The sequence below is a fragment of the Chiloscyllium punctatum genome, chromosome 1 (genome assembly GCF_047496795.1).
Source record: "Chiloscyllium punctatum isolate Juve2018m chromosome 1, sChiPun1.3, whole genome shotgun sequence".
In the NCBI taxonomy this organism is placed as follows: Eukaryota; Metazoa; Chordata; class Chondrichthyes; order Orectolobiformes; family Hemiscylliidae; genus Chiloscyllium; species Chiloscyllium punctatum.
The window spans coordinates 73,636,061-73,663,796 of NC_092739.1; the positions used below are offsets into that span (position 1 = coordinate 73,636,061).

General features: G+C 42.0%; 1 protein-coding gene across 3 annotated transcripts in view; it reads left to right on the forward strand.

Moving 5' to 3' along the window:
- LOC140476295 (gamma-aminobutyric acid receptor subunit beta-1-like) overlaps positions 1-27,736 on the forward strand; it is a 302,418-nt gene that overhangs the window by 143,886 nt on the left and 130,796 nt on the right. For all 3 annotated transcript variants that reach the window (XM_072568689.1, XM_072568699.1, XM_072568680.1), the window contains one exon: positions 8,573-8,793. In XM_072568689.1, the coding sequence (XP_072424790.1) occupies positions 8,573-8,793 (221 nt within the window). The remainder of the gene's footprint in view (positions 1-8,572; positions 8,794-27,736) is intronic.

Here is a 27,736-nt window from a genome sequence, read left to right on the forward strand (position 1 = left end):
TACAGGTCCCACCTTCCCCAGAAGGTATCCCAATGGTCTAGATATCTGAAGTCTTCCCTCCTGCACAAGCCTCACAGACACGTGTTAAGCTGCATTCGCTGCCTGTTCCCCATCTCACTATCCCGTGGCACCATTAGCAAACCTGAGATCACTACTCTAGTCGTCCTGCTCTTCAGCTTCCAACCTAACTCTCTATAGTCACTTTTCAGATCCTCAATCCCTTTCCTGGCTATATCATTGGTGCCAACATGTACCACTATTTCTGGCTGCTCACCCTCCCCCTTCAGAATCCTGTAAACCCGATCGGCGACATCCCAGACCCTGGCACTGGGGAGGCAACATACCTCCAGGAGTCCCGTTCCTGACCACAAAATCTCCTGTCAATCTGTCTGACTATTGAGTCCCCTATCACTAATGCTTTTCTATTCTTCCCCCTTACCTTCTGAGCCACAGTGCCAGGCTCAGTGCCAGAGACCTGACAACTGTGGCTTACCCCTGGTAGACAATCCCTACCAAAATGGTATACTTAAGACCATAAGACATCGGAGTGGAAGTAAGGCCATTCGGTCCATCGAGTCCACTCCGCCATTCAATCATGGCTGATGGGCATTTCAACTCCACTTACCCGCATTCTCCCCATGGCCTTAATTACTTGTGACATCAGGAATTTATCAATCTCTGCCTTGAAGACATTTAGTGTCCCGACCTCCACTGCACTCCGTGGCAATGAATTCCACAGGCCCACCACTCTCTGGCTGAAGAAATGTCTCCGCATTTCTGTTCTGAATTTACCCCCTCTAATTCTAAGGCTGTGTCCATGGGTCCTAGTCTCCTCACCTAATGGAAACAATTTCCTAGCATCCACCCTTTCCAAGCCATATATTATCTTGTAAGTTTCTATTAGATCTCCCCTTAATCTTCTAAACTCCAATGAATACAATCCCAGGATCCTCAGCCGTTCCTCGTATGTTAGACCTACCATTCCAGGGATCATCCGTGTGAAAGTTATTGCTTATTACTTATTGCTGAGGGAAATGGCCACAGGGGTCCCTGCTCTGACCGTCAGTTCCCTTTCCTCCCCCTGACTGTAACCCAGCTGTCCTTATCCTGTATCTGAGGAGTGAACACCTCCCTGTATATCCTTTCAATTCCTCCCTCAGTCTCCCTGATGATCCGAAGTTCATCCAGCTCCAGCTCCAGTTCCCTAACTCGGTTTTCGAGGAGCTAGAGTTGGGTGCACTTCCCGCAGATGTAGTCGGCAGAGACAGGTGAAATGTCTCTCACCTACTACATTCTGAGGAGGAACATGCAACTGCCCTAACATCCATATCCCGCTATGATGAAAGCACACACAGGACTAAACAAAGGAAGAGAAGAAAGAAAAAGAAAGAGAAACCTGAAAAACTTATCTAGTTTACAGACTCTTAGTAAGGTTAGAGGAGGTGGGTGGAAGGGAGGTCCTGTGGCGTAGGGTCTTGGGTTTAAATCTCACCCACTTAAAAACTTCCCAGCAGTCCTTTGCTCCTCCCTCACACCTCTCGGCAAATGGAGGCCCCGACACCTGAAGTAAGTGTTTTAAACAGTTAGACTCACCTTCCCAGCAATCCTTTGCTCCTCCCTCGCACCTCTTGGCAAAATGAGGGGCATGGATAGGATAAGTAGACAAAGTCTTTTCCCTGGGGTGGCAGAGTCCAGAACTAGAGGGCATAGATTTAAGGTGAGAAGGGAAAGATGTAAAAAAGACCTTAGGGGCAACTTCATTCACGCAGAGGGTGATACGTGTATGGAATGAGCTGCCAGAGGAAGTGATGGAAGCTAGTACTATTGCAACATTTAAAAGGTATCTGGATGGGAATATGAATAAGAATGGTTTGGAGGGATATGGGCCAGGTGCTGGCAGGTGGGGCTAGATTGGGTTGGGATATCTGGTCAGCATGGATGGGTTGGACTGAAGGGTCTGTTTCCATGCTGTACATCTCTATGACTCTATGACTCTACAACCCCCGCACCCTCCATCCAATATCCAAACAACACAAACTAACTTGAGATCCCAGAAACAAATCACAACCACAGGAGTGATCGCCCATGCCTCCACACTTGAAAACAGTCAGCAACATTCCAATTGTTGCAGAGGTACAGATCCAGAGGCCTACCTGCAGTGTGACCAGCAGCAGAGTGAGATCATGAACTGCAATAGGAAATAATGAGGAGTGATGAACCTGGGCCACCTACATAGAAAGCAGAGTGTACAGCTTCCGTGTGGAATGGGAGAGAGGATTTATGTCCCCAAATATAAAAAATAAGAACATTTGCCTTATATATCATGGAAGTACTCTATATCAATAAGTAAAGCTGAGAATTTGGAATGACATACACAACACTGCACAATAAATTCAAAAGATAAAGTAAATTCAAGGGTAGCTTTCCTTAAAACAGTATGTTTCAGAAAAAGAAAGTTGATGAATTGAAGGCTATTTTGAAAAGTCAATTATACCATTTCCCCTAAACTAACAGCAAAAGGTAATGACTGCACCAAAACCTCATTTTCCATTGCCTGACAAAACCAAAGAAATCATTGATAGATGATAAAGTAATGAAAGAAGCAATGGCTGCTGATTCTCCTTCTTCAGAGACTTTAACAACAAAGAAGAAATAATAACGGCAATCCAGAACATGTTACTTGGTGCTTCCACAGCAGCCATAAGTAGAATCGTTTTAAGAAGACATACTTTAGCAACTTCAGCAGGTCCTGAAGAGCTGTGAATGTTTCTCACTGAATTCAATGAATGTATCAATAAGCTTGACCTAGCCCAGCTGATGGTTTTTGTAAGCATTGTTTTTAAGGACACAACAACTAAAGAGAATCTTGTCATGCTTTCACACTTTAAACAGAGAACAAAGAGTGAGAATAATTACAATGAAGGTAAAATATTCATGCTTGAGAACCAAAATTCTAATCAAGCAACATGCTTGGTACAAATGTGGGCTTCAATGCATTCTGTTCAAATGATCCTGATTTCCTATTTTTTGTCAATTATCACTGTATAACCCTTCAGCAAGTATTAGTGAGTAAAAGATATGGTCTTTTCTCAGGTAATGAAAGTTGTTGTCAATTTTGTAAACTTGATTTGAGCAAGAGCCCATCAGCATCATTTTTGAGTCTTTAATCAAACTCAGTGCTGCCCATTGTGAACTAATCCTCCAAACTAATGCGACGTGGATAAGTTCAGGGAAAGTCATAGAGTTGTGTAACATAGAAACAGACCCTTCAATTCAACTCAGGTGACTAGATATCCTAAATTAATCTAGTCCCATTTGCCAGCATTTGGCCCATATCCCTCTAAATCCTTCCTATTCATACAACCATCCAGATGCCTTTTAAATGTTGCAATTGTACCAGCCTCCACCACTTCCTCTGGCAGCTCATTCCATACACACACCACCCTCAACGTGAATGAGTTGACCCTTAGATCCCTTTTAAATCTTCCTCCTGTGGTTCTGGACTCCCCCACCCCAGGGAAAAGACCTTGGTTAGTTACCCTATCCATGCCCTGCATGATTTTATAAACCTCTATAAAGTCACCCCTCAGCCTCCGATGCTCCAGGGAAAATAACCCCAGCCTATTCAGCCTCTCCCTATAACTCAAACCCTCTAACCCTGGCAACATCCTTGAAAATCTTTTCTGAACGCTTTCAAGTTTCAGAACATCCTTCCTAGCCGGGAGATCAGAATTGCACACAGTAGTCCAAAGTGGTCTAACCGATATCCTGTACTGCTGTGACGTGACATCCCAATTCCTATACTCAATGCCTGACCTGCTGTGCTTTTCCAGTGCCACTCTTTTCGACTCCTATACTCAATGCACTGACCAATAAATGCAATGATATTATGAAATTCTATAAGGTTATCCCTCAGTCTCCAATGCTGCAGGGAAAATAGCCCCAGCCTGTTCAACCTCTCCCTATGGATTAAACCCTCCAACCCTGTAACATCCTTGTAAATCTTTTCTGAACCCTTTCATTTTTCACAACATACCTTCTTTTGAGTCCTTGCAAAGATTTTTATGAAATCTGATGTCTGAAATAATTACATGTCTCAAATCAAGGAATGAAGAGTTCAATGAAGTGTCAGACCATGCCTGGTTGCTTGGTGTCAGTTCCTTACAGATATAATGTCAAATCTATACAAGCTGCACTATGAACTGCAGGGAAAGAACAAAGACTTAGTACACATGATCAATACTGTGAATGCACTTTAATTTGATTCTCTCAACAAAAAAATAAAATAATGCAACAACTCTCATGTCTGAAGAAATACTAGAACAAAAAAAAATCAAAGACAAAGAAGGAAGGTTCCACCCAGAAAGCCTCTGTGCAATCCTGGAATTCTCTCCCTAAGAGCATTGTGGGTCAACCTACAGCAGGTAGACTGCAGCAGTTCAAGAAGGCAGCTCACCACCACCTTCTCCAGGACAACTTGGGATGGGCACTAAATGCTGGCTGGCCAACCAGCAATGCTCACTTTACATGAGTGAATTTTAAAAAACCCAGGGACGTTAGCAATCAGCAGGTGATTTCAGGATTTAGGTATGATGGAATAAATCATCATGTTTGCCTTCCACCCATTCCTTCAAGTAGACTTTGGCAGTTGACTATCAAATTCTTTCAACTGTTTGATTTACAAAGTATCGAGTTCAGTCCTCCACTCTGCTCATCTGGCCAACTGAACTAACCAATGCAACTCCCCAGCACCAGGATATAAGCTCACATGACCAGCAAGAAGGATTTTCTGATTTTAAACATCTCCCTTGTTAATGAAGGAGACCGATGGTTTTCTGAAGTTTTAGATTTGAGTAACATTATTTTCAGGTGTTGCATAGACACTTCTAATTGTATTCCCATATTTTCTGTCACTTAACTTCAAGAGGAGCAGAAGGATTCTGCATGCCCATATTCTGCTGATATCCTGCAGCTGGGGAAACCATGAATGAAAGTCAATCGACCAAAGAGAACAGTAATTCTGATGAGAGTAACTGCTGAGAAAGAGAGATGGACTACAAAGAGCAACCAGCACATTACAAGTAACAGTGCTGTGCAGCAGCATGTTACATATCCATTTAACCAAGTAGAATCTAGTATTTTGTACAACAGCAAAACATTAATATTGCCCTGACAACCATACTATCATGAAATGATATAATACAGAAGAAGGCAATTCAGTCATAATGGCGGTCTTTACATGAGCTTTGTAATTAGTCCCATTCCCTTCCTTGATTGCCCATAGCTCTTCAAGTATTCATCCAGTTCCATTTTGTAAGTTATTATTTAATCTGTTTCCACCACCCTTTCAGACAGAGCATTTAGGATCATAACAGATGTACTGAATAACTCAACTGAGATAATATTCTCGGCTTTGCTTTCAAAATTTAACAATTCATGTTGGCAAGCTATATATTTTCCTTGATATTCTTCTTCAAATAAATTATTTTTTAAGGTTTGCCTATTATGTTTTCTTGGCCCAATTTATCTCTCTGTAAAGGACTGTTGAATGATGTGCCAAGGCTTTGCAATTACTTCCCACGCCTGCAATTAATGTCATAGTGAGGGTGATACAAACTTAACAACAGAACCAGTGTGGATGTTCCTGAATATTGTAAGCCATTTAGACTTAGAGATGAGTCAAGTGAAAAGAATTTCAAGGATAGCTCTACATTATTGGAAAAGTCATAAAATATAGGAGCAGAATTAGGTAATTCGGCCCATTGACTCTGTTCTGCCATTCGATCATGGCTGGTAATTTTCTCGATCCCCTTTTCCTGCTTTCTCCCCATAACCTTTGATCCTTTTACTAATGAAGAACCTATCTATCTCTGTCTGAAATACACTTGGCCTCCACAGCCTTTTGTGGAAATGAGTTCCACAGATTCACCACTCAAATCATTATGATTAAAAGTATTGATTCCTTGTGACAGTGGTAATAATGTGGCAGAGATCAGCCATGGAACTGTGAGTTGCAGAAGAGTGAGAGTAAAACATAGAAAAGCAGTCCAAATATATTTACAGGTTTGTTCACTTAGCCACCCATATACCATCATCTGGGATAACATGAAAGGGGCCACAAAAATGTGGGAGAACAAAGGAGAGTTATCAAGTATCTTTGACATAGGAGGAAACAGAACTGAAGTCCTCCGACAGAAATTAAGAAACAAAATTGACATGGTTTCAGGAACATTCTTAATGCCATAAGTTTATCAATACAGAAGGAGTCAGATAAGGGAGGTCACTACGTGATCAGGGAGGTAGAATAGTCGACAAGATTTGTGGAACACATGGATCAGCAGTGGATCAGTAATGACTTGTGTAGGAGTGATATACTTCACACAGACAGAACTGCAGGACTGATACCCTCACTGAGAAACTAACAAATGATGCTGAGAAAAGTTTAACTAAAAATTGGAGGGTAATAGGCAGGAGAAAGCCAAGGGAGCAAGGAAAACAAAGACAGAAAAAAAGTATATGACAGAGAAAAGAGAATCATTGACTGCTACAGCACAGAAGTGTCCATTTGAACCCACTATGCAACAATGAGAGTAGTACAGCATGAATCTTTGTGGACAATATGTCCAGTAGCAGAGATAGAGTGAGTGTAAGGAAGATAAATGGCACTTACCCTATTGAAGGGCAGAAGGTCATTGACCTGATTCCTACACTGCTTGGTGTTACTCCAGAAGGTTAAGTCTGCACTGACCTTGATAACCTCCTCTGCACCATCCTATCCAGGACCTCCAGGTCTCTATCCACAAAATGGGGGACTGATTTCCAATATTCCACGTCCAGAGCAAATGTCACAGTCCGTGCTGAGCAGCTATAAACTAAGCTCTCAACATTCAGTTGGCTACACCACAGCTGATTTTAAGATGTTGTCAACCCTGGGATGATGGGATATCCTAGCAATAGTGAATACTTCCAGCTACAATGACTGGGAATATCGGGCTAGCATTGAGCGAGAGGACACCACTGGGTGCGGTAGGTAATTAATGAAACAATGTTGGGATGATAGCCTGAGAAAATCCACCAGGTCTTCAATGGAATGTGAAGAAATGACTCTTGACAAAATATAGTAAGAATCAGCCCAACGTTACAGGGCCAAAAGGAATCATGATGAAACAAGGGGCAGAATATTCTGATTTTCAGACTATGATCAAAAGCAGATGAAATTAGCAGGGAGAATCTGGAACTTGTTAGCTCTGTTGAAAGATCTGGTGAGTTTTCCAATCAGGTACCTGATTGATCACCATCCGGCTTTTGACTTGGATTAGGACTGTCATTCAGGAAGTCCTGCGCTCCAAAAACCTGCAGGCCAGTCAGAAGCCAAGATCTCGCACAGTGCCATGGAAGAAGAGACCATGGTTACTGACAGTACAGCACTCACTGGACTCCCAGGTCTAAGGAGCAATCCAGGGAACAGTTGAATGTTACTGGGGAGAGTTCTCACATATGGGGGGAGAGAAGCCGTGGGGTTCAGAAGTATCTTGACCATGCACATGTTAGTGTAAACTGCAGGACTACTGTCCAACTGAAAGCCTGCCCCAGGTTACCACAATAGTTTACCAGTCAGGTAGGTATGCAGTATCCAGTTTACCCATCTGGTTTACTGGTCAGGTAGGCCAATACATCATTCTCACCTGGAACTGAATAAACAGGGACGAGGCCAGGATGAGCCCTTAAGTTGTAATTAATTGAGGGTTATCAGATCATGTTATGATCTCATTGAATGATATGGCAGACTTGATGGGCTGAATGGCCTACCACTACTCATACATCTTATGGACTTAAATGTGGTGGATGCAGACAGATGGTGAAGTTCTGGGACTCCACCACCTAACCTGAGGAGTTTTCCTGGTGTCCTCCTGGGCTGCTGCTTCCAGGACTGGCAGGTTCCATCTGAAAACAATGTCTGCAGCAAGTGTGCTGCTCTCTGAAGTAAAAATAAGAAACAACTGCAACAAAAAAAAGAAACAAAATGGGGGCAAGGAGTTTGCATTCTGAAATTGTTGATCTCAGCGTTGAGTCTAGAAAGTTGAAAATCAGCATTGCTTGATTTTCTCCTCATTAGCCTAAGAATATTAAAGCTCGATGTAGCAACTTCATTAGTATTTACACACAGCATAAACAGACAATAAAGCTGAGAAAATAGCTCCTCAAGGCCCTGCAAAAATAACATTTATTCCCTTATGTTGCTGTAATAACTTCTTACGAATCCCTAGGTCCAACTTCTCTGCTATGTGTTATGAATGAAGGGAATACTCTGCAACATTCTCTTGTTTTAAATTATAATCTAAAACCTGATTTGAATAACATAAGTGGGTTATGGTCAACCTTATCAATCTAATCGTCCAAAAACAGTAAGGGTTTCAGCCATGTCCCAAGACTGTTGGGGAGTAATGTTAATTTGATCTTCACAGGCCATTATCACACTTGGAACACAGTGGCTTGGTCATTTCATAGTGAAAGAGGTGCGAGAAAGAAACTTTGAACTTGATGAGTTGACTTTTTTTTCTTCTTTCTGCAGGATTATACTCTGACAATGTACTTCCAGCAGTCCTGGAGAGACAAGAGGCTTTCATACTCTGGAATACCTCTGAACCTCACTCTAGATAACAGAGTGGCTGACCAACTCTGGGTTCCCGACACCTACTTTATTAATGACAAAAAGTCATTTGTTCATGGAGTTACAGTGAAAAATCGAATGATTCGTCTGCACCCAGATGGCACAGTGCTGTACAGCCTGAGGTTTGTTTGAAGTTTATTTGAATAGTTGTGTGGATCACAGTCTGGGATTGAATGTGGGTTATAGGTATCCATGTAGTTTATGTGTTGCTCATGCAAGATAATAATCTTTAGATTATTGTTCTCTCCCTGCCAAATTTGCGATATTTCTTCTTTCTTTGCAGGTCACCCCTAATCATTCACTTTCTAAAGAAAGTAATTGCCTGCTCCCAGGCCCAGATCAATTCCATTCTCTAGGCAGCAATTAGAACAAAGTCAGCAGATCTGGTGATCCTACTCTCTGGTCATTCCCTTTTGTTGGGAATACATCTGCAGTAGCACAGCTGAGCCTAGTATATGAACCATGGGAGGCACATTTATACTTTGACGCTGCTATTTGTTTAAAGCAAATACACAGCGACACCACCATTATAATTGGCACAGATACTTATCATTTGATGTTATTTGGAAGAACTAATTTTTAAAATCAGATGTGCTTCAATATTGGTGATATAGGTGATTTAGGTGTGAAAGCTACATATTTACATATATGTAGGTGGCATAAATATTTGTGAGATAGTGATTGTGGACACATATTGGAGAGCAGTGTGGATATATCCATTAGATATCCAGTATAAGTGTGGTCGAGGACGTTCTGCTGTGATGCGATAATTGTATTCCTCTGCAACCTCATGCTATAGAAAGTCACGCTAAGGAAAACCACTGTAGAAAATTGCACTGTAGAACAGAAAATCCCTAGAGCCAATCAGGAGAAAGTTTGCATTATCCAAACAACATCCACAAATCGTCAATCGTGTTATAGCCAATTTGCGTTGACAAATTGCGCATTATACCAGAAAGACCTGGATTGCCATTCTATTGATAGACAAGAAATAGCATATACATTTCGGTCATACAGTCAACTGGATGTATCTCAAAGAGACAACAGTTCAAATCTTCCATTTCATGGAATTCAGACACTTATGCTGGATCATGGGACCTGCCAGACTATGGCAGCTTTCACAGAATCAGATTCAACTATTTTGAGCTGATCTTCATGCTGATTCTAAGTGATCTATCAGTGATCGAAGCAGACAATATTTTCTTATTGTATACACACATACAAAGGGATACCTATAACCCACACTCAATCCCAGCTGATTCAGGGTTGGAAGCTTAGTGAGCACATTGTTGTCCAGAGAGGGAAGGATAATCATCACTGCTTAAGTACCCAGGGTCCCTGATTTACGAATGTCTGACTAACGAATACTTCTATGTACAGTGATCCCATGCAGGGGTGTAATTTCAAAGATCCAACATATGAACCTTCATACACTTATGAATGGCTACTTTATATTGTCCTGAATTGTGTTCCAGTTTGTGTACAAATCAACTGGCAAACAGACTCAAGATTGGAACCCCTTCGCAACCTGGGACTGCCAATATTTGTAATTGCGAGACAGTCATATTGATAAAAATGTGAGATACAGTGTAGATATCAAGTACAGGATGGGTTTTACAAGTTCATGATCCAGATTCAGAGCTTCATGCTTTTGGACAACATATAAGTATTTGTGTAGAATGATCCACAAACTCTACAGATTTTCCAGCAATTAGAGGTGGAGAAAAGTATATGATGTCTCTACTTCCCCAACTAGATTCTTAGTAGGTTGTCCTAGTTTGTAAAAAGCAAGTAGCACAAATTCAAAAGACCACGTTCATATATTAGACAATAGTGTGGTCTTGTATGTCAGGGATAATATAGATATAAATGTAAGGCAACAGAGTATTTTTACATGAGGGGTTGTGTAGGTGTATATATGATGGCAATAAATGAAAAGCATTATGCACATACATTGAATTGAATTTATTGTCACGTGTACCGAGGCACAGTGAAAAGCTTTGTCTTGGGAGCAATACAGGCAGATCACAGAGTTAATAGAACATAGAACAGTCCAGCACAGAACAGGCCCTTCAACCCACGATGTTGTGCCGACCATTGATCCTCATGTAAGGTAAACCTGATGTACGAACCCTCAAATTTCTGTGACCATATGCATGTCTAGCAGTCTCTTAAAGATCCCGAATGACCTCGCTTCCACAACTGCTGCTGGCAACGCATTCCATGCTCTCACAACTCTCTGCGTAAAGAACCCGCCTCTGACATCCCCTCTATACTTTCCGCCAAACAACGTAAAACTATGACCCCTCGTGTTAACAATGTCTGCCCTGGGAAAACGTTTCTGGCTATCAACTCTATCTATGCCTCTCGTTATCTTGTACACCTCAATTAGGTCCCCTCTCTTCCTTCTTTATTCCAATGAAGAAAGTCCGAGCTCAGTCAACCTCTCTTCGTAAGATAAGCCCTCCATTCCAGGCAGCATCCTGGTAAACCTCCTCTGAACCTCTCCAAAGCATCCATATATTTCCTATAATAGGGCGATCAGAACTGGACACAGTATTCCAAGTGCGGTCTAACCAAAGTTTTAGAGCTGCAACAAGATCTCACGGCTCTTAAACTCAATCCCCCTGTTAATGAAAGCCAAAACACCATATGCTTTCTTAACAACCCTGTCCACTTGGGTGGCAAATTTAAGGGATCTATGTACCTGCACACCAAGATCCCACTGTCCCTCCACACTGCCAAGAATACTGTCTTTAATCCTGTACTCGACTTTCAAGTTTGACCTTCCAAAATGCATCACTTCGCATTTATCCAGGTTGAACGCCATCTGCCACCTCTCAGCCCATCTCTGCACCCTGTCGATGTCACGCTGCAGCCTACAACAGTCCTCTATACTGTCAACGACACCTCCAACCTTTTGTGTCATCTACAAACTTGCTAACCCATCCTTCAATCTCCTCATCCAAGTCATTAATAAAAATTACAGAGTAGAGGCCCAAGAACAGAGCCCTGTGGAACACCACTCACCACTGACTTCCAGGCAGAATACTTTCCTTCCACTAACACTCGCTGTCTTCTGTCGATCAGCCAATTCTGTATCCAGACAGCTAAATTTCCCTGTATCCCATTCCTCCTGACCTTCTGAACGAGCCTACCATGGGGAACCTTATCAAATGCCTTGCTGAAGTCCACATACACCACATCCATCGCTCGACCCTTATCAACTTGTCTAGTAACATCCTCAAAGAACGCAATAAGATTTGTGAGGCATGACCTGCCCCTCACAAAGCCGTGCTGACTGCATTTAATCAAGCCATGCTCTTCCAGATAGTCATAAATCCTTTCCCTCAGAATCCTTTCTAACACCTTGCAGCCGACAGATGTGAGACTGACTGGTCTGTAATTGCTGGGAATTTTCCTATTTCCTTTGTTGAAGAGAGGAAGTACATTTGCCTCCCTCCAATCCTCAGGTACAACTCTGGTGGAGAGCGAGGATGCAAAGATCTTCGCAAGCGGCGAAGCAATCACATTTCTCTCTTCCCAAAGCAGCCGAGACAAATCTGGTCTGGCCCTGGCGACTTGTCAATCTTAATGTTTGTCAAAATTTTCAGCACATCAGCTTCCTCAATCTCTATCCATTCCAGCGTGCTTACCTGCTCCTCAATGGTTTCATTCACTATAAGGTCCTTTTCTTTAGTAAAGACAGAAGCAAAAAACTCAGAGGGCTTCCCCTACCTCCTCAGACTCTATATACAAGTTCCCTATGCTATCTCTGATTGGCCCTACTCTTTCTTTGATGATTCTCTTATTCCTCACATACGTGTAAAATGCCTTTGGATTCTCCCTAATTCTTCCTGCCAAGCCTTTTTTGTGCCCCCTCCTGGCTCTCCTCAGACCATTTTTGAGCTCCTTCCTCACCTGCCTGTAATCCTCTAGAGCTGAGCAAGACCCTTGCTTCCTCCACCTTACGTAAGCTGCCTTCTTTCTTTTGATGAGAAGCTCCTCCGCTCTTGTCATCCAAGTTTCCATTATCTTACCCCTTCTTGCCTGTCTCAGAGGAACACATTTGTGCATCACTCTCAACAACTGTTCCTTAAACAGTCTCCACATGTCTATAGTGCCCTTTCAATTGCTCCAAGTCCATGCTTCCCAACACACGTCTGATAGTATCATAGTTTCCTTTTCCCCAATAAATATCCTCCCATTGTGCCTGCTTCTCTCCTTCTCCATAGCTATGTAGAATGTGAGGCAGTTGTAGTCACTATCACCAAAATGCTCTCCCACCGCAAGATCTGACATCTGCCCCGGCTCATTGCCGAGCACCAAATCCAAAATGGCCTCTCCCCTCGTTGGCCTGTTAACGTACTGAGTTAGGAAACCCTCCTGAACACACCTTACAAAAACAGCTTCTTCCAAACCATCTGCTCGAAGGAAGTTCCGATCAATATTGGGAAAGTTAAAGTCACCCGATACAACAACCCTACTACATTCATACTTTTCCAAAATCTGCCGACCTATGCTTTCTTCAATCTCCCTGCTGTTATTGGGGGGCCTGTAGTAAACCCCTAATGAGGTGACTGCTCCCTTACTGTTCTTACTTTCCACCCATACTGACTCCGTAGGCAGACCCTCCTCGACAATGGTAGCTTCTGTACCTTTGATACCCTCTCTGATTAGTAGTGCTACACCCCCTCCTCTTTTTCCCCCTCCCTATTCTTTTTAAATGTTCTAAACCCTGGAACATCCAGCAACCATTCCTGCCCCTGAGAAACCCATGTCTCTGTTATGGCCACAACATCATAGCACCAGGTACTGATCCATGCTCTAAGCTCATCACGTTTATTCCTGATACTCTTTGCATTAAAGCAAACACACTTTAACCGATCCCTTGGTTCTTTCCCAGGAAATTCCTTCCCACTGGCTGCGCTACCTCTTGCTATTGTCTCATCTCCCTCAACTCTCCCTACCGGTATACAGCTCAGGTTCCCACCTCCCTGCCATACTACTTTAAACCCTCCTGAACCACTCGAGCAAACCTTCCACCCAGGACATTGGTCCCCTTCCAGTTCAGATGCAACCCGTCCTTCATGTACAGGTCCCACCTTCCCCAGAAGGCATCCCAATTATCTACATATCTGAGGCCCTCCCTCCTACACCAGCTGCGCAGCCACGTGTTAAGCTGCGCCCGCTCCCTGTTCCTCGCCTCGCTATCTCGTGGCACCAGTAGTAAACCCAAGAGTAAACTACTCTGTTCGTCCTGCTCTGCAGCTTCCACCATAACTCACTTTTTATATTCTCAATCTTTTCCTGGTTATATCATTGGTGTCAATATGTAACATGATTTCTGGCTGTTCGCCCTCCCCTTTCAGAATCTTATACACCCGATCGGAGACGTCCTGGACCCTGGCACCAGGGAGGTAACATACCTTCCGGGAATCCCAATCCTGACCACAAAATCTCCTGCCAATTCTCCGAACAATTGAGTCTCCTACCACTAGCGCTTTTCTATTCTGCCCCCTTTCCTTCTGGGCCACAGTGTCAGGCTCAGTGCCAGAGAACTAACCACTATGGCTTTCCTCTGGTAGGTCATCCCCCCCCAGCAGTATCCAAAATGAAATATTTATTGCTGAGGGGAATGTCCACAGAGGATCTCTGCACCGTCTGTCTGTCCCCTTTCCTCCCCCTGACTGTAACCCATCTATCCTTATCCTGAGCCTCAGGAGTGACCAACTGCTGGTAACTCCTCCCAATTACCCCCTCAGCTTCCCGAATGATCAGCAGTTCATCCAGCTCCAGCCCCAATTCCCTAACACGGTTTACAAGGAGCTGGAATTAAGTAGCATAGATAAGTAGATAATAGGTGAACAATGGCAAAACCAAAAACACAGGTACAGGCGAATGTTAAGAGTTTGTGAGTCCATTCAATATTCTAACAACAGTAGGGTAGAAACTGTTTCAAAACTGGCTGGTACGTGTGTTCAGGCTTCTGTACCTTCTCCCCGATGGTAGAGGTTGTGGAAAAACATTGCCAGGGTGGGATGGATCTTTGAGAATGCTGGCAGCCTCTCCTTGACAGTGGGCCTGGTAGATGGATTCTGTAGATGGGAGGGTGGCCTTTGAGATTGTCCGGGCTGAGTTCACCACCCTCTGTAACCATCTCCAATCTGGAATGGTACAGTTGCCATACCAGGTAGTGATACATCCAGACAGAATGCTTTCGATGGCGCACCTATAGAAGTTGGCAAGGGTATTCACTGTCATGCCAAATTTCCTCAGCTGCCTGAGGAAGAAGAGGCCTTTGTAAACAGTGCATCCACAGGAAGAGTCCAAGAAAGCTTGTTGTGGATGACCACTCCCAGGAGCTTGACACTCTCCACTCGTTCCACCTCTGTGCTGATGATGTGTAGGGGGGCATTATTGTCGAAAGTCAATAATGAGTTCCTTGGTTTTGCTGACATTGAGAGCTAGGTTGTTCTCAGTGCACCATTTGCCAAGATTTTCCATCTCCCGTCTGTAGTCTGTTTCATCGCCATCTGAGATTCGACTGACTATGGTGACCATAGACCCAGAGAGTCATGGAGATGTACAGCACAGAAACAGACCCTTCAGTCCAACTCATCCATGCCATCCAAATATCCCAACCCAATCTAGTCCCACCTGTCAGCACCTGGTCCATATCCCTCCAAACCCTTCCTATTCATATACCCATCCAAATGCCTTTTAAATGTTGCAATTGTACTAGCCTCCACTATTTCCTCTGGCAGCTCATTCTATACACGTACCACCCTCTGTTTGAAAACTTTGGTCCTTAGGTCTCTTTTATACCTTTCCCCTCTCACCCTAAACCTATGTCCTCTAGTTCTGGACTACCCCATCCCAGGGAAAAGACTTTGCCTATTTATCCTATCCATGCCCCTCATGATTTTATAAACCTCTGCAAGGTCATCCCTCAGCCTCCAATGCTCTAGGGAAAACAGTCCCAGCCTATTCAACCTCCCACTATAGCTCAAATCCTCCAACTCTGACAACATCCTTGTAAATCTTTTCTGAACCCTTTCAAGTTTCACAACATCTTTCTAATGGGAAGGAGACCAGAATTGCACGCAATATTCCAACAGTGGCTTAACCAGTGCCCTGTACAGCCGCAACATGCCCTCCCAACTTCTGTACTCAATACTCTGACCAATAAAGCAAATCATACTAAATGCCTTCTTCACTATCCTATCTACTTGTGACTCCACTTTCAAGGAGCTATGAACCTGCACTCCAAGGTCTCTTTATTCAGCAACACTCCCTAGGACCTTACCATTAAATGTATAAGTCCTGCTAAGATTTGCTTTCCCAAAATGCAGCACCTCACATTTATCTAAATTAAACTCCATCTGCCATTTCTCAGCCCATTGGCCCATTTGATCAAGATCCCACTGTAATCTGAGGTAACCTTCTTCACTGTCCACTACGCTTCCAATTTTAGTCATCAGCCAACATGTAAATGGCATTAGTCTGGTATTTAGCGATGCAGTAATGGATATACAGTGAGTACAGTAGGAGTTTGTGTACGCACCCCTGGGGAGCTCCAGTGTTGAGTGTTAGTGAGGATGAAATGTTGTCTCCAATCTTCACTGACTGATGCCTGTGGGTCAGGAAACTGAGGATCCAGTCGCAGAAAGTGGGGCTCAGTCTGAGATCATTAAGTTTAGTAATCAGTCTCCAGGGGATAATAGTGTTGAAGGCTGTACTGTAGTAAATGAATAGGATTTTTACATAGCTGTTCTTGGTGTCAAGATGTTCTAGGGAGGAGTGAAGAGCAAGCGATATGGCATCTGACATGGATCTGTTGGTCCAATAGGCAAATTGAAGTGGGTCAAGAGTACTGGGGAAGGCTGGAGTTTATTAATGCCATGACCAGCCTTTCAAAGTACTTCATGACCACCGGAGTTAGGGCCACTGGGCGGTAGACATTCAGACATGCTGCATGAGCCTTCTTAGGCACAGGGATGATGTTGGTCCAATTGAAACAGGCAGGGAGAGTGGCTACTGCAGGGAGAGGACCTCTGCCAATTGCTCTGCGTATACTCAGTGCACGGCCTGGTACTTCGCCTGGTCCCATCGCTTTCCTTGGATTCACACGAAGGAAAACTGATCTGATCTCTGATGCAATGACTGTTGGGATAGATTCATCAGGACTTGTCGGAATAGGTGTTACCTCTCCCCCGAAATTCTGCTCAAAGCGAGCATAGAAGGCATTGAAATGATCTGGGAGGGACATGTCATCGTCTGCTATTTTGCACTGTCTCTTTTTAGAACCTGTGATGTCATTCCATAGTCCTTGCCATAGTCACCAGGTGTCTGTCTGGGTCTCTAGTTTCGATCAGTATTGGTCCTTGGCTGTCTTAATGGCTCTGCGAAGGTCATACTTGGATTCCTTATGTTTGAGTGGGTCTCCTGATCTGAAGGCCTCACACCTGGTTTTTAGCAGGTTTTGTACATTCTGATTCATGCAGGGTTTCCTGTTGGGGAACACCCGGATTGACTTCTTTGGTATGCAGTCCTCCACACACTTGCTGATAAAGTCAGTAATGGTGATGGCGTACTCGTCCAAGGTACCTGCAGATTGTTTGAACATGGCCCAACCAGCCGATTCTAGACAGCATCAGAATTGATCTTCTGCCTCCTCTGACCAGCACTGGATCTGTATCCATGAGGGAGTCTCCTGCTTGAGCTTTTGCTGATAAGCTGGGAGGAGAAACATGGCATTGTGGTCGGAGTTCCCGAAATGAGGCCGGGAGATGGAGCGGAGGGCATCTTTCACAGTGGTGTAGAAATGGGCCCCTGGTGAGGCAGGTAATGTTTTGGTGGAACTTGGGCAACACCCTCCTTCGATTGGCTTGATTGAAGTCGCCAATTACAATAATCTGGGCCTCGGGGTGTTTCGTCTCCAGGTGTTAGTGGTGGAGTACAGCACATCTAGAGCTTCCTCAACCTTTGCTTGTGGTGGTATGTACACAGCAGCTTGTATAGCAGCGGTAAATTCCTGTTGTAGATAGAAGGGGTGGCATTTGATGGTGAGGAATTCAAGGTTTAGGGAGCAATGGCTGCCCAGGTTACAATGTCTGTGCACCACAAATTGTTGATTAAAAAGCAAACCCTGCACCCTTTGTCTTACCCAAAGACTCTGTATGGTCCATACGATGGATAGAAGAACCATCAGCCTAAAATGCGCAGTGGGGAATGGATGGGTTGAGCCAGGTTTCTGTGAAGCAGAGTGCGCAGCAGTCCTGCAGTTCACGCTGGGAGCTGAGCGGTGATCTGAGTTTGTCCATCTTGTTCTCCAGAGATTGTACATTTGCTAGGAGTAAGCTAGGAAGGGGGGGCGGGGAGCGGGCTCAGTCTTACTAGCAGGCCGGCATGTTTACCCTGCTTCCTTGCAGGTTTCTTACATTTGAGTGGTCTGGTGGTCTGGTCATGTGAAAGGAGAACCTGGATATATGTGTGAGATGTAGTATCAATATCATGTTAATGGGCAATATGGAGGTATATATGTAGGAACACAATTCTGCAGAGCAGTATAAGGTCAGGAAACAAAGCCAATTATAAGCACAATGGATGTACCTACATCACAGACTGCAGTGGTTCAAGTGGGATGTAGTTTACCACAACCTTCTTACTGGCAAATAGGAATGGAAAATGAAAACTGACCTTGTCCCAGTGTCCGCATCCCATGAAAGATACAAAATAAAATACTTACGTAAATAGATGCATCACAGTTGATAATTGTTGCCTTATACCATTATTTTCATTTTTGGAAAGATTTTCTTTTGAATTATGAAATAACTAGTCTTTTATGAATTGAGGCCAGAACTCTACAATTTCTAATATAATTCAAGTAGATGATTGTAAGATTCAAAAACCAATTATTGCGTGAATTCAATAGACTATTTACAATATACTGAGCGGATTTGAAGCTACAGCAATCCTCAAAGGACCAGTATTTGATTTTTAATCCTTATGTAACTAAAGAGGCGTTTGATGGATCATCACCCAAGGCTACAGAGACAAACAGCTTTTTGTTGTCAAAGCTGAAAATCTAGTGAAGCATGAGAAAGCAAGAACTGAAACGAAGCAGTGCGTCTACAGAAATCTTGGAAATGGTCTCTATTTCATGACTGATGTTTTATCTATCCAGATCAGGAGACAGATATTTTTCTAGCATTAATGTGCTAAGGAGTGCTGAAAACCAGCAAATTCGAGGAAGGTCCTACATATTTAAGGCTGAGTTAACTCGATTTTCAGCTAGATAAGGGAGCCATGGTTTATTAAAGCGGTGCAGCGTGTAGAAAGGTGAGTTAAGACCACAACTGGATCAGCCATAATATAATTGAATGCTGGATCAGGGTCTAAGGGCTGAATGACCTCCTCCTGTTAGTATGTCCTATATCCTATGTTACTATAACAATGCAGATTTATCAGCACCTATCTTGACACCTCTACTTGCTTTGATTTGTCACACTGGTTGGCTGATACCTAATACTGGAAGATCATGTAACTCTGCTAATTAAGTATTGTCTTTGGTTTTCAACACAAACTCTGTTCTCTTTCCACAGACTCTCTCTCTCTCTCTCTCTCTCTGACAAACCTCTGAGTTGAATATAGTGTACACATCATAGGAAACCTATTGCATCCTGAGCTTAGTTTCTTACTTCATCATCTCCATCACCAAGACTAACCACTTGTAACTCAAAACATTGCCCATCTCAACCTTACCTCAGGTCATTTGTTGCTGAAATCCTCACTCATTCCTTTGTTACTTGTAGAATCATCTATTCCGATATCTTCCCACCTTGTACCCTCACTAAAACTCCTCATGGTCTTATTCAAACACTGGTCTATCCACCCACCATATTTTTGCTTGCTGAATTAGGAGCAATTAGAGATGGAGAATCATACATGATATGCTTGCCTCCCCAAATAGATTCTTAGGAGATTGCCCTAGTTTGTAAAAAGCCAGACAGTAGCACAAAATCAAAAGACCACTTTTGTATATTAGATAATAGTGTGTCTTATATGTCTGGGATGATATGGATAGAGGTATATTAGGCAGCAAAGTGGATTTAAATGAGGGTTTCTGTAGGTATACACATGATGACAATATGTAAATGATGGCAGTATAACATCGGCTCTCAACCTGGCAATAGCTCAATTTGAAACTATTTGTCCTTGTATTCTAATCTCTCCACGATCTCACTCCTCCCTATCTCTGTAATCTGCTCCAGTTCTACATTTCCTGAGATTTCTTTACTCCTTCCATTCTGGCCTCCTTCACACCCCTGATTGTAATTTATCCACCATTATTAGAGATGGGTAAGGTATGCTGGTCTTATCAACAATGTTCACATGTCATGACAGGATGATAAAAACAGTGGCTGCTTTGTCTTCAGCTGCCCTGGATACTGACTCCAGGAATTCCTTCCCAAAACCTTTTTGCTTCTCTTCTCCTTAATATATTTATTAAAACTAACCCTTTTGATCAAGTCTTTAAGCATCTGGAACAATATGTTACATGGCTTGGTATTCATTTGCAAAGATAATCAATTCTGTGAAGTACCTTGAGATGTTTTACTGCATGAAAGGATATTCATAAATGCAAGTTTTTATTGTTGTTGAACAATTTGATGATAAGTAAACTTGCCCCAGTGTAATAATTCTAACCAGTTTTAATGATTCAAAATTAGTCATGACTTTGTGCTGTGCAACACAACAGTGTATATTAAATATCAAATAAAAGCTCAGACTAGCATTCAACAGGATAATAGTGTCTGTTGGGCAACTTCAAAAATAACATTATCCCCTAGATGCCAGTTTGTTAATAAATTGTGCAGGATAACTGATTAAAAAGCAAGCTTGATATTATGTAATTTAAAAGTGTTTAGTATTTAATATAATTGTGGCTGCATTATTATTGGTATCACAGCAACATCTTTACTGCCTTTGGAAATACCTATAATACCTTCTACATGGTACCATAAAGTAAAGGATAATATAAAAGATAATACAATTGATAAAATAACGTAAAATAAATAAAGGGTGAGAACAATGTTACCAGGTTAATTTAATATAACTTACTCAAAAAAGCAAATTTAAAAGCAAATCATATCTGACTAACTTGATTTGTTTATTAATGTATTAACAAAGAGAATTGATGAAGCTAGTACAGCTGATTTATCTACAATCTTTAAGAAGACAATTTATAAAATATCACATAAATGCAAAGATAAATCCAATGAGATTAAAGGGGCTGTGACAACCTGGATACAAAATTGACAAGGCAACGAAAGCAAAGTAGTGGTCAATTGTTCATATTCTAGAGAGTGGTATTCTTATCCAGAGGGTAGTAACATACTTTAGGAAGAGAGTACTGATGAAATGAATAGATGTATGATATAGTAAAGAAATCTCTGCATCACACCTGTCAATGGTTTTTACATTTGTGTGTGGTTTGCTTCAAGAAGCTGAAGAAGTTTCAGTACAGCCTTGACAGCATTCAGATACAAAGTTAAAGACAGTGGTGATTTGATAGCTATGGGCCTGGTATGGCTATTCGCTTCAGCCATATCCACAGCAGATCCTCCTCCAGCAGACTTCATGATCCTGTGCAATGTGCACTTCATGTAGCATCTTGTTTTCTTATATGTGACTGAAGTATTAGAAGAAGTTCAGCATTCGAAACGGTAAATAAAGTTCCACTTAACTGATTCCTAGAATGAGACTTGTCTTATGAGACAGGTTGGACAGGGTTAGCCTTTATCCATTGGTGTTTAGAAGAATGAGAGGTGATCTTTTGAAGCATGTAAGAATTTGAGGGAAATGGACATGCTGCAAGTTGAGGATGTTTCCCCTTGTGAAAGAGACTAGATTTAGGTGACACGATAAAAAAAAGTCTCTACCACTTAAAATGGAGATGATGGGACTTTTTTTTCCTCTCAGGAGATCCTTGATCTATGAAATTCTCCTCTCCAGACAGCAGGAGAGACAGATAACTGAAGGTGCTGGAGAGACTCATCAGGTCTGGCAGCATCTGTGGAGACTGGAACAGAGGCAAATTTTCAAGTTTGACATGACTCTTCTTCAGAAACCACTACCAGAACTGCTGAATTTCTCCAACACTTGTTTTTTGTAAAATTTCAGTGTCAATCATCCGCAGTTCTTTGCTTTTATTTCAGCATCATAGAATAGTTTTAAGGCAGAGATTGATATAGTCTTGATTGACAAGGGAGGAATAGGGTATAGGAGGTAGAAACAAAAGTGGGGTGAAGGTCACAAACAGGTCAGACATGATCTTATCCAATGACAGGGCAGAATTGAGAGCCTGAATCTACTGCTGTTCTATTTTTGTATGTAAAATGCATATCCTCTGTCGGTAGATCTGGTGCCCTGGTTATATCACATGCAAGTTGTGTCTCTCTGCTGAAGCCTTTTTCTCTTGTGGAGCAGTAGGACTGTGAGCAGTTTTTTTTTGCAAATCTGGTTGTCATCTGAGATCCAATCTAAGGTGACATAAGCTGCACTGATGCTGATCGGATATAAAAATGCTCCACAATGCAGGTCGAACCTTCAAGCATTGTGAACAACATGTAAAGTAACCTCCCAGCACAAATATTTTGCAGAAGCTATTCCTCACAAGCAGCTAAGAAAGCTGCAGTGAGTACTTACAGTCGATTTTTTGCCCTGTCATATAGTTTCAATGATATGAAACTATATAATTTCCCCTCTGTTGCCACTGTTCTCCCTTTCAGTGGCGCGTTTCAGCAAAATCCAAAAGTTGGTGGGTTGGATCCAGCATCCCAATCACAGTCAATTGCTTACCAACTCCTAAACTATAACTACAATGTGTGAAGATTAAAAGTAATTCAAGCATTCAACAACATTTTGAATACTAATTGTCATGTGTTGTCAAAGGCAGTCCATGATAATATTAAAGGTATGAGATGAAAGGAAGGATGCTCTGGTTATGAAAGGAGTGCAGCGAAGGTTTACAAGGCTTACTCCTGGGAGGGCAGGACTGACGTATGAAGAGGGACTGCATTAGTTAGCACCATATTTCTTGGAGATTTAAAGAATAAGGGGGATCTCATTGAAGTCTGTAAAATTCTAACAGGACCAGGCATGACAAATGCATAATGGATAATCCCAATGACTAGGGAGTCCAGAACCAGGGGTTGCAGTGTAAGGATAAAGGCTATTTATCAAGGGGAGGAGACATTTCTTCACCCAGAGTGTGGTGAGCTTGTGGAATTCTCTGCCTCAAAAACAGTTAGGGCCAAAATGTTGAATATTTTCAAGAAGAGTTTAGATATAATACTTAGGGTTAAAGGGATCCAGAGGGAACAGAGTACTGAATTGGATGATCATATTGAATGATGGGGAAGATTCAAAGGATGAATGGTCTCTGCCTTTTCCATTTTCTGGGATGCATCTGTCCCATCCATTCTTAAGAATAGTCACTCTCATCTCCCCTCTGGAGTTCAGTCATTTTGTCCATGTTTGAACTAAGGCTGTAATGAGGTCATGAGCTGAGTGGCCCTAGTGAAACCCAAAACTGGGCATCACTGAGCAGGTTAATGCTGAGCAGGTACTGCTTGAGAGCACTGTTGATGTCACCTTCCATCACTTTACTGATGATCGAACGTAGACTGATGGTGCGGTAATTGGCTGGGTTTAATTTATCCTGCTTTTTATGTACAGGACATAGTTGGGCAATTCTTTAGACTTATTAGGTACATTCTTCTCGCCAAACAGTAACTAGGGAATTTTTTTCATTCCAATAATTTAGACATTTGTGACAATAATTTTGAATCTTGATCATTAAAGTTTGATGCCTGTTTCAAATGTTGTTTGAGATCGTTTATGGTAAGCTGAAGCCATTCCTCATTTTATTCCCAAATAGTTCATTATTTCATTGAATGTTTGTGACATAAAATTTTAACCATGAGTAATCCATATCTTGTAAGAGTGTGCTATTTTTCCAATACAAAAGTTGCCATTATTTGGAAAGATATGGCCTTAGGAAAGCTTGTCAAAACATCCATAATTGTTCAAAGACACTGAATCACATTGCTAAATTAAGGAAGGTGTCCAAGACAATCTTTTACTGCTGAATAGTTCACCAAAAGCAACATCAGATTTAAAAGTGTAAGTTTAATTTATAGTTCAGGTTTCCCACCCACCAAAACCATCACATTTTTTTTAAATCTTGGCCAATACAAATGTCTATTATTGTATATTGTGTTTTCCTGATACTCAAGTGACTTGCAATTTGATTATTGTAAGGTAATCGTAAAATTTTGTTACGATACTGAGATGAAGTTGCCATCTGCTATCCTACTATTCAATCCTCATCCAATGGGGTTTTAGGTGTTCTCCATTTCTTCATTGATGCTTTGTCTTTTAAATACAACCACTTAAGTGTCGGTTTCAATTTCTGAGTAGATTGTTTGATATCTTTCAATTCAGGATATGTCTGTTATATTTCTATTATGGAAAATGGGACAAATATATCAGCCTCTTTCTGTTTTCCTTCAGCTTTTTATGTAGTCTTTCAAAACTAATGTCAGATAATTGAATTTCCAAGCCATAGCTTTTTCTTATAGATCTCTTATTTTATTGATGAATTCTATGGTTCTGGGGTCTAGTCACAACACAGTCAGGAAACAATCCAGGATATTCCTGCTGCAGCTTTCTCAATTTTTTTTTACTTATATTAGTTGTCCCTCTTAGTGAGGCCAATAATTTTGAACCAGTCTAGTTGTTTAGAGTCATAGAGTCATGGAGATGTACAGCACAGAAACAGACCCTTCGGTCCAACCCATCCATGCCGACCAGATATCCCAACCTAATCTAACCCCATTTGCCAGCATTTGGCCCATATCCCTCCACACTGTTCCTATTCATATGCCCATCCAGATGCCTTTTAAATGTTACGATTATACCAGCCTCCACCACTTCTTCTGGCAGTTCATTCCATACATGCACCACCCTCTGCATGAAAAAGTTGTCCCTTAGATCCCTTTTATATCTTTCCCCTCTCACTCTAAACCTATGCCCTCTAGTTCTGGACTCCACCACCCCAGGGAAAAGACTTTGTCAATATACCCTATCCATGCCCCTCATGATTTTATAAACCTCTATGAAGTCACCCCTCAGCCTCCGACACTCCAGGGAAAATAGCCCCAGTCTGTTCAGCCTCTCCCTATAGCTCAAATCCTCAAACCCTGGCAACATCCTTGTAAATCTTTTCTGAACCCTTTCAAGTTTTACAACATCCTTCTGATAGGAAGGAGACCAGAATTGTATGCAATATTCCAAAAGTGACCTAATCAATGTCTTGTACAGCCACAACATGACCCCCCAATTCCTGTAGTCAATACTCTGACCGATAAAGGAAAGCATACCAAACACCTACTTCAGTATCCTATCTACCTGCAACTCTACTTTCAAGGAACCTGGAACTTGCACTCCAAGGTCTTTTTGTTCAGCAACACTCCCTAGGACCTCATCATTAAGATTTGCTTTCCCAAAATGCAGCACCTCACATTCCAAGATAAAATCATTCCTTCTTCAGGGATTTGTTGCACTACTATGACTACTACTTTTTCACTTACTAAGTCACTCTTTAGTCCAACTCTACATAACGGGATTAACTTATAGTCTTATATCCCTCCAATAAATATTTCTTTTTTCATTAACCCCACTGGAAGAACCATTGTATCATCAGCCAGCATCAGTGATTGACTTGTGGTACAACAATTTATTCCAAACCCCGAGCAAACTGTTCAATTTTAATTGCTCAGCCACATTTACTGCTGATTCATCTCACATTGTTACAGAATCTTTGGTACAAAAACAGTGCTTTACAAATAAAATTCAATTTTAAACAAAATATATTTTGTTTGATAAACAGTGATTTCCGATGTCATAAGTTACAATTAAACAAAGCATTTAAGTTTTCAAATTTAGCACAACCCCTTCACCAATATACGTGGCATGATTGTATTGTCTGTTCAATACATCTCTCTGATGCAGAACTGAATTAATAGCCCGATAACAAATGAGACAATCATTTTTTATTTACAACCACAACACACTTATTGAGGAAGGATGACGTTAAATGCTGTGACAAAAAGGGCATATTCTTCAGGAAAATTATTTGCAATATTGCTAAAATAGTAACATGTATAATTTAAAAGATTTATTGGAAAGGTCATTTCTTAAGGTCTTAACCAGAAACACATGTGCATTTCATGATCTATTTATCTGTACAAAATTCAAACCTGTGAATGTGTTCCATATCAAAGACAAAACAAATAACTCTGCTTGTCAGAATGATAAGATGAAATTTACAAGTAGCTCCGGTCGTCAAATAGCTAGCCCATAATAAAACTAAAACAACAGCAGATGCTGTAAATCAAGAACAGAAACAACAATAGCTGAAAAGCTCAGCTTGTCTGGCAGCATCTTAGGACAATTAATGTTTTGGGTCCAGCGACCCTTCCTCAGGCCATAATAGTTTCCTGTGTTGAAGTCAGAAATATGTACTAGGTACTGAAAGAATCTACTTGAGTTGAAAGAATCAATTGACAGTGTGACAAGGTGACAAGATTGTCATAGAGACATAGAGATGCACAGCATGGAAACAAACCCTTCGGTCCAACCTGTCCCCAAACAGATATCCCAACCCAATCTAGCTCCATCTACCAGCACCCGGCCCATACCCCTCCAAACCCTTCCTATTCATATACCCATCCAAATGCCTCATAAATGTTGCAATTGTACCAACCTCCACCACTTCCTCTGGCAGCTCATTCCATACACGTACCACTCTGTGTGAAAAGGTAGCCCCACGGGTCTCTTTTATATCTTTCCCCTCTCACCCTAAACCTATGCCCTCTTGTTCTGGACTCCCCAACCCCAGGGAAAAGACTTTGCCTATTTACTCTACCCATGCCCCTCATAATTTTGTAAACCTCTATAAGGTCACCCCTCAGCCTCCGATGCTTCAGGGAAAACAGCCTCAGCCTATTCAGCCTCTCCCGGTAGCTCAGATCCTCCAACCCTGGCAACATCCTTGTAAATCTTTTCTGAACCCTTTCAAGTTTCACAACATCTTTCCGATAGGAAGGAGACCAGAGTTGCATGCAATATTCCAACAGTGGCCTAACCAATGTCCTGTACAGCCGCAACATGACCTCCCAACTGCTGTACTCAATACTCTGACGCATAAAGGAAAGCATACCAAACGCCTTCTTCACTCTCCTATCTACCTGTGACTCCCCTTTCAAGGAGCTATGAACCTGCACTCCAAGGTCTCTTTGTTCAGCAACACTCCCTAGGACCTTACCATTAAGTGTATAAGTCCTGCTAAGATTTGCTTTCCCAAAATGCAGCACCTCATATTTATCTGAATTAAACTCCATAAATCTGAGGTAACCCTCTTCGCTGTCCACTGCACCTCCAATTTTAGCGTAATCTGCAAGCTTACTAACTGTACCTCTTATGCTCGCATCCAAATCATTTATGTAAATGACAAAAAGTAGAGGACCCAGCACCGATCCTTGTGGCACTCCACTTGTCACAGGCCTCCAGTCTGAAAAACAACCCTCCACCACCACCCTCTGTCTTCTACCTTTGAGCCAGTTCTGTATCCAAATGGCTAGTTCTCCCTGTATTCCATGAGATCTAACCTTGTTAATCAGTCTCCCATAGGGAACCTTGTTGAACGCCTTACTGAACTCCATATAGATCACATCTACCACTCTGCCCTCAATCTTCTTTGTTACTTCCTCAAAAACCTCAATCAAGTTTGTGAATCATGATTTCCCAAGGATAAAGCCATGTTTGTCCCAATTTGTTGCTGGCTTTTCCCCACCCCACTCCTCCTTCACACCCTTCATATTGCATTCTCAGCAATGTCTTGGTTTCATTTCCTTACTAATAGCTTCCCTGCATCTTCTCATAATTGAATGCACTGAATCCCCAAAAAATCAGAATTTCATTGCTGTACAACAC